The sequence below is a fragment of the Nannobrachium achirus genome, assembly GCF_963921795.1.
Source record: "Nannobrachium achirus genome assembly, chromosome: 24".
Lineage (NCBI taxonomy): Eukaryota > Metazoa > Chordata > Actinopteri > Myctophiformes > Myctophidae > Nannobrachium > Nannobrachium achirus.
Window position 1 is genome coordinate 47,645,452 of NC_137831.1, and position 11,503 is coordinate 47,656,954.

Genomic DNA, 11,503 nt, shown 5'->3' on the forward strand with positions numbered 1-11,503 from the left:
ATAACTGGTAAAACGTACTTATAATATACGTACTTGATGCAGTCTTTTCTTTTTCACTCTACCAAAGCTAACTCTACCAAACGCGACACGTTGTGAGCTTGTAGATCGGCATTTTTTGGTAAAATGTTCTGCCCCGGGATAATGGCCAGGATGTTAGGGATATTTTGATCGTGATAATATCGTAAATCACGATTTTATTTGGTCACAATAATCAAGATATGACATTTTCATATCGTCACTGTCGGGCAGAAACCTCGTATCTCCAAGTTTCAAATGTGTACGTCTTTTCGCAAAGCAAAGCCCTGCTTCATCATACAAGACTGTCGCACAAAAGTAGTGAAAACAGCCGATCTACAAGCACACAACGCCTCGCATCGCGAGGCGTTGTGTGCTTGTAGATCTGCTGTTTTCACTAGTTTAGTACATTTTAGAGATGATAAATACAAAACGAACGGTTTTGGACATACAACGGTTTTGGACATACATTCCCTGCGGGCGAGCCGTCACATGGTCAAAGCCTGGGTCGCAGCAGAGCTGCTAAATTCCTCGCGGGGCCGCAGGTCGACGGGTTTACTGGTACTTTGATCCCCCGGCGCACGGTCGAACACGTCTTCCCCTTCTGAGGGGACCCGGTGTGGGGTCCTGATAAACACTGTATCAGGGCCCACCGCCAGGAGGCGGGGGGGGGGGGGGTGGGGGGGGCACCAAAACAGGGGCGTCAATTGGGTATGGCAGCGGTATGCAGCTGCCATATCCTGGGTCCAGGGGGGGAAAATAAAAGTTACTTTTAAATATAAATCCATCTTTTGTCTATCTGTGCTGGTTATTATGTTGTTAAATGACAGTAAAACAACCACAAATGCAAAGTTTAACAAAATGGTCACTTTAACAAGGTATTATAATTATATTCTCCACACTTTTATTCTCCCCATCTTGACAAGATGGTCTTCATGAGTTGCATTTGTAATCCTAAACCGGCCATGTTGAGGACCAACAAATGTGTTCAATTTGTCTGATTAGCATAGAACCAAAGTTCTACGTTAATCAAAACACCTGTGTTGGTCCTCAAAATGGCGGGTGTAGGACTACAAATGCAACCCATGAATATTCCCAGGTTCCGCAGGTCAGCTGCACAGGTGCAATGCATTATTGGGGGGGGGGGGGGGGGGGGGGGTATATTGCCTGTTGCTATAAGGTATGGCAACACGACTGGTGTCATACATGTTGCCATACCTTAGCTTTTTCTGAACTGACGCCACTGGGGGATGGGGGGGGGGGGGCGCCAAAAACACCCTGCCGCACTTTGACCTCCCTCAACCCGGCTCTGTTGGGACAGAATGTTCAGTAAACAAGCGATCAGCCGCCTCTCGCTAGCCCGGTGCACCCAAGCTCCCAGAATTCACCTTGGCTATAAGGGGCCTCCTCACTCACCAACGGTTTGTTTGTTGCTTTAAAAAAGCAAAGGGCTCTGACAGAGCCCTGCCCCTACTCTCTCTAAGCCCTGCCCCTTCCCTCTCTCCTGCTTTCTGCTGTGAGCTTACGAGAGACCGCGAGCCGTCTCTATCTCTCCCTGTCTCGTCCTCCGCTCCTCTCTGCTTGTCGTTCTTCTGCTAAGTGAACGGCCTAATGAGGCGGAAAGGCAGTAGGAGTGCACGTGAGGTCCTGCCCGTTAAGTGCAAAATGTGCTCGCTCTCCCCGCAAACAGCCAGTGTTGGAAAAACAAAATTGGCTATTCTCTCTCTCTCTCTCTCTCTCTCTCTCTCTGACTGCTATGTGAGTGTGTGTGTGTGTGTGTGTGTGTGTGTGTGTCAGTGTTGATTTCGTCGACTAAAACTATGACAAAACTATGACAAAAAAACTAGTGGAGAAGAGAGTAATTTAACTGTATGTTTGGTTGCTCTCAGGTGTTACATTCTGAAAATAGCAGATCTACAAGCTCACAACGTTGTGATAAAATGATATAACATTTTATTCAAAAGACTATGACTAAAACTAAATCTAAATTTGCTGTCAAAAACAACACTGGTGTGTGTGTGTGTGTGTGTGTGTGTGTGTGTGTGTGTGTGTGTGTGTGTGTGTGTGTACGCGCGACTGAGCGTGTATGTGCCAGAGTCCACGTGCTTGAATATAATTACCGTTATTTCTTTGTATTTTCTCTATCTCTATTCAAGATGTGTTGTTGCAATTACACCATTCTTACACCTCCCCAAGCAAAACATATAACCAAGAAGTGCTTGTTTACAATTTGCATAGAGGATTTATAAAACATTACAAATAATCGTTCCACTGTCTGTTCATGAATAACAGCGCGGCTGCAAGCTTGTAGATCTGCTATTTTTGAAAAATCGTGAAAAGTCTTTTTATTTCAAATCCTTCTAAGGTTTTTTTGAAAAACCTATGTTTCTGTGTCAGTGGTGCTCAAACCTTTTCATGTGAAGGACCCCCAAAATGATATGTATTTGGCCACGGACCCCAAATCTCAAAATATTTAGTTCCAGGAACCCCCCCCCCCCCCCCCCCCCCCCCCCAAAAGCAAAATTTGATTTACAAATGTTCGCTTAAAAAAATACACATATTCAAAGCATACATCTTCACGACTTTTCAAAAATAGCAGATCTACAAGCTCGCAGCGCGGCACTCGGTGCCGCGCTGTGAGCTTGTATATCTGCTATTTTTCAATAGCTAAAGTACAAAACAATTAAGACCCTTCCACCATGGGCCCTAGTAACTCAGTCCCACTCCCCCCCCCCCCCCTTGTGACGCCCCTGTAGCAGAGACAAAAACAGCGTTACAGGCACCTGTTTTTCTTTTTTTTTACAACACACTGTCAGGAATGTGGGCTGTGACATTGAGTTACCTGCTGGCTGCCAAACAACAGACAGCCCCCTCCCCACCCTGCCCCACCCCACCCCACCCCGTGGGGGTTGTTCCCGGCCCTATACTCGCAAGGACAAACCCACATGTGTCGGGCCTCACATGTCGCCGCTGTCCCCACACTCAGCTCGCAAACACACGTGGGGCAATTGTGACCGATAACAGCGTGCTGGGGACACGACGGTCACGCCTGCAACTCAAGTGTCAACACTCGTCTCTCAGCTAGCGAGAGTCGACCGATCTAACCCCCAGTGTTGATTTCGTCGACTAAAACTTTGACGAAAAATGTTTGTCGACTGCGTTTTTTTCACTGACGAAAACTAAATAAAAACTATGCTGTGATGACTAAAACTGAGACTAAATATATTGTCAATTTCGTCAACGAAATAAAAACTAGACTAAAACGTTAGGGAGGGACTAGTGGAGAAGAGAGTTATTTTATGTTTGGTTGCTCTCAGGTGTTGCATGCTGAAAATAGCAGATCTACAAGCTACAAGTGTAAAATCAGTCATTACGATGCCATCAAGGCCTGCCAAAATACATTTCAGTTGACTAAATCAACTGCAGATTTAGTCGCCATAAAATCTTATGATATTTAGTCGACTAAAATTTGACTAAAACTAAAACTTTTCAGGTGACTAAATTATGACTAAAACTAAATGACATTTTATTCAAAAGACTATGACTAAAACTAAATCAATATTTGCTGTCAAAAACAACACTGCTAACCCCACACATCCCCATGCCAACAACAACAACAACATCCCAACAGTGGGCCTGTCAGTTTTATTGTGTATTCAGTTGTATTCTGGGACAAAATATTGATCAGACGAGAGGGAGAGCACGGGGTTTGTAGGGGGGCAGAGTCACTGTGACGCGCAACGCATGCTAATGCTGCCTCGTATCCAACCATGCGACAAGGGGCCGGAAATGCCTGGGGCGCACTGTGACATTACTGTCGACGGGCCCGTGGTGTAAAGTAACTAAGTACATTTACTTAAGTACAGTTTTGAGGTGTTTGTAGCCTACTTTACTTGAGCATTTCCAGTTTTCAGTACTTTTACTTCTACTCCACTACATCTCCACGTGGAAAATGTTGTACTTGTACTCCACTACATGTATTTGAAAACTTTAGTTACTAGCTAGTAGCTACAGATATAAATTATGATATTGTAAAACATACATTAATCCACTATTTCTCTATTTCATACCTAGGCTATTTGAAAACAGCAGATCTACAAGCTCACAACGCGTCGCTATGCGACACGTTGTGAGCTTGTAGATCGGCTATTTTCAAACCTTTTGTACTTTTACTTTTGGAACTATATTTTGATGCCAATACTTAAGTACTTTTACTCAAGTACATTTTGAATTCAGACTTTTACTTGTAACCGAGTATTTCTACATTGCAGTATTGATGCTTTTACTTAGTAAAACAGTACTTTTCCCACCACTGTCGACGGGCAGGAACCCACATGACTTTCTGACAACCATCATTCCATTGCCATTTGCTATGGTGTTATCACATGCGTGCGTTGTGGTGGCTGCAGTTTCTGAAAGAAATACATAAGCTGGACTAATTTTAAAACGTGAATGCCCCTAATCCTAACGGAATGCATGGCAATAGGCAAGGCTTTCATTTAAAGCATGTTGCTCGAGTAAAACCTCACTTCATAAAAGCAATTCTCTCATGTGATTTAATCATAAAAAGGAAACCCCTAATTCATCCTGGTCATGTTCAAGAACCTTTTATAGTAAGCCATGTTGGCTGTATTTGTCTTTTTGTACTGCGTTTCTTTATTTAAAGAAATAATAACGATAAAGAGTAAACCCTGCGTAGATAGGTGTGCTCGAAGAAAGGGAAACGGCTGAAAAACAACAACTACGCAACACTATCGTGCATCGTCATGTTGCCTAGTGCCTACGCACGAGGCTTGTTTACTTCAGTGCTGCCTCTCAGGTCCAACGTGCGTCAGCCTGGTCACGTTTCACTGCCTGGATCTCAGCCCCTGTCCCGCTCTCTTTGAAATAAACAACTTCGAAATTCAAAAAAAAAAGTGTCGCTTGATTCAGGCTCAAAGCTCGCGTTTCAAATCAAGGAGCAGCAAACAATTTATTTATTCATTTATTCACACCCCTCTTCCTCAAGTACAGGGGCTTCCATTTAGACCGTGCACGCCAATACAGCCACACTTCTTCATCCCCGTTTGTACAGTACAACCAGCCTTTTCCGTTTTCCCTCAGAACGTTTTGCACGCCACATTATAGCAGCGAATTAGGTCACATAGCAGCGCTTTAGATACGCTGCCAGAAGACATACTAGCACTATTCATCACAGTTATCATCACATTACACTGTATTACGTTTTCCAAATTGAGAGGAAAATATATTTTCATACCACGTTGCGCACAAATGGGCATGCAAAATGTCATTAATGCACATTCATTGACAGCCAGTTTTCACTGGCTTTGGAGTGCATGCATGCATCCAAGCCAGTCACGCACAACTAATATGACGTCACTGTCGGGCAGAAACCTCGTATCTCCAAGTTTCAAATTTGTACGTTTTTTCGCAAAGTAAAGCCCTGCTTCTTCATTCAAGGCCGTCGCACAAGAGTAGTGAAAACAGCAGATTGTGTGCTTGTTGATCAGCTGCTTTCACTAGTTTAAATCATTTTTTAAATGATAAATACAAAACTAACGGTTTTGGAGGTTTCCATCCGACAACAACGATGAGAGTCGCTCACCTTTGGCAGTAGTCGCGGCCTCCTTGAATCCCAAACAGACGTAGGGTGCCGTGTGTAATCCATGGATCCCCCGTTTGCAGCTGCTGGCGGGCTTGAAGCCGACCAGGTCCTCACACTTGTCCATGTCCCCGTCGTCCAGCAGGTTCAGCGCGATGTAGTTCAGCCCGTTCTGGTAGCCGGCCGACGTCTGCCGGCTCATGGGGCTCCCACACTCCTCGTCCGAGCCGTCGCTGCTCCGCGACGAGATGTTCTCCACCGAGCTGTGCCTCTTGGCCGCGTCGCCGCGGGCGAACGAGGGGAAGACGGGCGTGACGGTGGCCGTGGACGAGAAGGTCTCGGAGCTGTGGCGCCGCCGGCCCTGGGGGTTGGCCCGGATCACCTTGGCCGAGCAGTCGGGGTCCACCACCGCGGAGGACGAGGCCGCCCCGAGCAGGAACACCCCGATGCCTCCGCTGACGCCCTGGTCCTCCAGGGATAGCCTCCTCTCCCTCATGGCCTGGCTGCTAGAGGAGAGGGACACACGTTTACAAGACATCATACCATATCACAATGAACAAAATAATTAAACACCGACTGTGGTTTTCATTTTCAGGCATGCTCCTAGCCAACTGTATGAAAAGCTACTTTCGTAATCCTCATGCTGCAAAACACCTACCATGCTGTGATCTGAGGAACGAGGTGTGGAGGCGAACTGGCCATTCCAAAGGTCATCTCGGTGTAGTCGCTTTTCACCTCGTCAGGGCAGCCCTGGGAGCCGCTGTTGTCGTCCAGGTGGTACTCCTCCGAGCATGGGCACATGGAAAGGTCCGGCAACGTGTCCGAGCCCTCAGCGGCGGTGTCGGCCTCCTTGGGCGAGCGCGAGCCCAGCTCCAGGTTCATGTAGTCGGACAGCAGGGACCTCCTCCTGCCGCCGCCGCTGGAGCCCATCGACGAGGGCTGGCTCTCGCTGGAAACGGTGGAGGGCGGCGAACATTTGCTGCTGCCGAAGTCTATGTTGATATATTCGCCGGGGCTCCTGGGCTCGCCGGGAGGGAGGGGATGTTCGGTCATGCTGGGAAGCATCCGGAGGGTGTCCAAGGACAGCCTGTTGGGTCTGCTCAGCCTCCCTTTGTAAGCGAGGCTCTGGCTGTGTCTGACTGGGGAGGGCGCCGAAGAGTTGAGACCTGAGCTTTGGGCCGCGCCGTTGGGCTGCATCACCGAGTAGTAGTCGGACTCTCCACCTCTGGGCCTCTGGCTCTGAGGGCTCATAAGGACATACTGGTTGTCGCTGTCTTCGTTCTTGGGGGCCTGCAGCTTGGCTGGCCTCGGCAGGGAGCCGCCGGTGTATGCTGGCCTGGATGACGATGGCTCACTGGCCAGTGGACCGAGGTAGTAGTCCGGTGGGGTCTGGAGGGGGGCTGGGTTGCCCGGCGACATGTTGATGTACTCTCCGTTACCCAGGCGGCTGTCCGGGCTCTCCATGGACGACTTGGAGCCGCACCACATCCTCATGTAGCCGTTGTCCTCCAGAGAGCCGCTGCAAGGCGAGCTGGTCTTGCAGCCCCCGCCTCCCGCTGGCGACTGGGCGTGCCCCCTGGGGTTCACAATCTGCTTGGGGGCTGAGACACACATGGGGCTCATGGGAACGTAGTTGTCCACCTTGTTGGACTGCGGTGCTACGCCTGGCGTCATCGGCATGTAGCCGCTATCTCCCAGGTTACTGTTGGAGCTCCTTGAGGAACCGATCTCGACGTCACCGTAGTCCTCCGGATACGACACTTTAGGGGAGGCGGAGTGGAAGCGCTGGCTGTTCGCCGCCCTCATTAGCGTGTACTCGTCCAGGGAGGCCGAGGAGAGTGGCGCAGCCACCCGCTGTTGCCGCGGCGTGGTGAGCGAGTAGGTGCGCTTCCTGTAGGCCTTGTCCAGCGCCAGGCTGTCCAAGCCGCCCCCGTGCCTGTGGCCGCCGGCCCCGTCCATCATCATGTAACCACACGGGTCGCTGGCGTCGCGAGAGGGAGGCGTGCTGGAGAGGGAGTCGGGGGTGTCGCTCCGCGTCAGCGAGAGGAATCTGGCATCGCCGGGGCTCGAACCGTACTCGTCGCCCAGAATGAAGCCTGTGTCGCTGAGGGACCCAGAGATGGAGGCGCTGCAGCTGAAGGGCCGTCGGGCCTTGTCTGGGGTGTAGATGTTGGCGCCGCCTCTGGGAGACGAACTGATCGGGCTGAAGGCAGCTGGAGGGGAGTTGGACATGCTCATGGACCTGCTGTGCTGCAGGTTGGAGGAGGTCTCCAGCATTCGGCAGGTACGCCCGCTGCTGAGCGTCTGGGACCTGATGAGGTGGTTTCCAGAGCTCAGGCCGGTGGGGCTGCCACTCACAGATAAAGACATGGAGACCGGCCGTGCTGTGGTGCACCCATCTCCTTCGCTGGCCGTTCTAATCCGACAGGACGTGAACTTCCGCCCAGGGGATGTGGCCGCCATACTGTCCGTCCTGGATCTTCTGACCAGCCCTGTTTGACTCGGGGGGAGGTTGTTCAGATTACGCCGTGTGGGCACTGAAATGGGGTTGGTGCTTGCAGACTGGCTTTTGCTCCGTGGCCGGAATTCCGAGAGCTCTTTCATGGCCTTCATGGCCTCCAGGATGGTTTCGTGGATGTTCTGCGCCACCACAGAGTCCTCCGCTTGCATCCAGAACTCCCCGGGCCCCGTCACCGCCGAACGACCCACTTCTATGAAGAAGAAGCTGTCGGAGTGACCGCATCTCCGGATGTTCATGAGCTGCAAACTGACCGCGGCCACCTCGGAGTTGAGCTTCACGAAGCTGATCGTCCGGCTGGATAAACACAGCCTGTACACCCCGGTCAGGTTCTTGGTCTGACCCAGTCCTTTCGACTTCAAGTTGACCTGCCATACCTCCTTATAGGCGGCCGCCACGGGCGTAACGACGCCGTAACAACTCGACTCCTCGAAGCCCACCAGAGAGGAGGTGGAGGCCGGGGGGGTCTCGTACACTTTCCCCTCCGCGATCAGCTCGGTGAGCACCGCGAACCAGCTCTCCTGCTCCTGCTCGTTGTCGGCGGCCACGGCGAAGTACTCGTCCTTGGTGTAGAGGGCGATGAGGTGCTTGTGCTTGGCGTCGGCGCGCTTGTTGACGCACAGGCACGAGTCCAGGGCGATGACCCGCTTGGCCGCCGACTTGTTCTTCCATTTCTTCTCGCTCTCGTAGTACTCGAGCCTTGCGGGGGAGCAGCCGCTGTGCTCCCGCAGCACGAAGAAGCGCCTGTGTCCGTGCTTCTGCTTCCTGAGGTACCCGCACTTCTTCACGTTGTTGTTGTTGTTGTTGTTGTTGCTACTGGGTAATAACAGGTGTCCTCCCCGATCTCCCGTCGCCGGAGGACTCGCCATTATTCCTCCTCCTCACGACGTATAAACTTCTCAAATAGTTGGATGTCCCGCCGGGAAAAAAACAAGAAAAACAACAACTTTTTAAATGAAATTAAAACAGACCCGTTTCGTTGGAATCCATTGCGAGCGCCGATCGTAATAATAACATGATGTCCGCGCTGTCCGCAGTGGTTAAAGCAGCAATAAGAAGTGCGACTGACTGACTGGCTGACTGGCTGGGGGCTGGAGAGGAGAAAAACAACATGTGACGTTGATACGCTGAGGCCAGCGGCGTCAGTTCGGAAACAAGCTAAGGTATGGCAACATGACTGCTGTCTTGTGCGCGTGCAAGACACCAGTCATGTGTTGCCATACCTTAGCAACAGGCATGATACATTTTTTTTAAGACGTACATTCATCATTCAACAAGAAGTACATAAACATCCCCCGTTTCTAGGTTTCTTGGGCTGGATATGGCAGCCTGGAACGGTTGTTCAAGTGTGCAGCTAAACTTGGCATGTTAGTAAATGTGCCACAATTAACAATAATGAATTGCACCTGTGCAGCTGACCTGCTGAACCTGGGAATATAGACTACCATTTTGTCAAGATGGGGAGAATACAAGTGTGGAGAATATAATTAGACCTATAACCTTTTGTTATTTTGCATTTGTAGTTATTTTACTGTAATTTAACAACATAACAACCAACACAGATAGACAAAGAGACATTCATGGATTTATAGTTAAAAGTAACTTTTATTTTCCCCCCTGGACCCAGGGTATGGCAGCTGCAGCACCTGCCATACCCAATTGACGCCTCTGGCTGAGGCTCTAAAAAAAGAGAAGAAAAACACACAGTCATAAAAGGCGGTGCGGCCTGGAACTGGGCCGTGCCTGTCAATCAGGCGCATTCCGCGCCGCTCATTGGTCGAGAGAGCAGCGATAAACGGGTAGGTAGGGACCTACGGGCCCCGCCCCCCTTCATTCTGAAATGGCACATTGTGAAACCCAGTGGTGGAAAAAGTACTCAAGTGTTTTACTTAAAGTAAAAGTATCTATACAGTGCAATGCAGAAATATAGTCTGTTACAAGTAAAAGTCCGGAATTTAAAATGTAGGGTTAGGGTTAGTACAAAATTATTTGGCATGAAAATGTACTTAAAGTAAGCTACTAAAAATAAAAGTAGACCTAGCCTTCTCATTGTGCAGAATGTCCAACTTCAAGTATTCAAATGTATAAACATCTTTTGAAAATAGCAGTCTATATCTACAAGCTCACAATGTGTTGCATCGGTGAGCTTGTAGATCATCTATTTTCAAATGACCAAATATAGGCTATGGCAGAAGTGGTTAATGTAGGCTATGTTTTGTAATAATAATACAAATCTACAAAGTATAGCCTATAGGCCTAACTACAAATCATTCTAGTGGAATAAAAGTATAGGTAGGCCTATAGTTAAGAGTTAAGATCTGTTTATTTGACAGGGACCGTGCTCATTAATGGACATGTCAGTTTTCACTTCAATGTAAATGAGCCAGAGTTAGCCCGCCGTGGGCTAATTTTCATCTGTAGTCCCTGGACCCCCATTGGTGGTGATCAACCCCCCCAATCCAACCCTTGATGCTGAGTGCCAAGCAGGGAGGCATTGGGTCCCATTTTTATAGTCTTTGGTATGACCCGGCCGGGGAATTGAACCCCCGACCTCCCAGTCTCAGGGCGGACACTCTAACCACAAGGCCACTGAGCTATTTCGATATTTGAGCAGAAGTATTTCCAATACCTAAAGGTATTGGAAATACTCAAGTAAAGTACAAATACCTAAATAATTCCCTAAGTAGGCTACAGTAGCCTACTTAGGTAGATCTACTTAGTTACTTTACACCACTAGAAACCACTTGTATAATGAGGACGAGGAGGGTATGTTTTCAATGGGGCAAAACCATGGGCAAAACATAACCCCAGGCGTCCTTTGAATGGATCACTGAAAATGACCCGTGGACAATAATTACAGGCGTTTTGTGCACTGTATTCACACAGGAACATCAATTCCCATGAAAACAACAGCAGCAGCAAACAATAACATGCTAATTGTTCAATGGTCTTGAGTCTCTTTTCCAAAACGGGGTGAGATTACGATACGAACAGGGCCAGTTGTGGCGTTTACTAAGCTTCATTTTGGAAGTCAGGCATAGCCTACACACTAACATAGCTGCCATTCTGTGTGTGTTTACTTATCTATTGAAAATGAACATCCTAAAAGTCCCAACAGTGTGTTTGCGTGCCTTGCTAGGTTGCGTGTGCGTATTCTTTTACATAATGTCTTGAATGAAAACAACCATCTAATAAAGATGAGGGGTAGATGCGTCAGACGCTGTTCCCAAACAATAGAAATGCTGCCATCGTCTGGCCGTTGCTGGTGCTGCTGCCTCAACCTCAAGGCCTACATAAAGTGTTTGTGTTATATATTCTTCACAATTAGAGGGTTATATATTCTTCTTATCAAATATAGGCAATGAAAA

The 11,503-nt window shown here is 48.8% G+C and overlaps 1 protein-coding gene across 2 annotated transcripts in view; it reads right to left on the minus strand.

Annotated features, from left to right (window-relative positions):
* LOC308280389 (insulin receptor substrate 2-like) overlaps positions 1-9,167 on the minus strand; it is a 16,237-nt gene extending 7,070 nt beyond the window's left edge. The window contains exons 1-2 of one of the 2 annotated variants that reach the window (XM_080720654.1): positions 6,276-9,167; positions 5,621-6,120 (exon numbers count right to left, since the gene is read on the minus strand). In XM_080720654.1, the coding sequence (XP_080576780.1) occupies positions 5,621-6,120; positions 6,276-9,004 (3,229 nt within the window). In that variant the 5' untranslated portion in view covers positions 9,005-9,167. Of the gene's footprint in view, positions 1-5,620; positions 6,124-6,275 lie in introns of both variants that reach the window. The other variant, XM_080720653.1, reaches the window with a different exon arrangement.
* Positions 9,168-11,503: the final 2,336 nt, after the last annotated feature.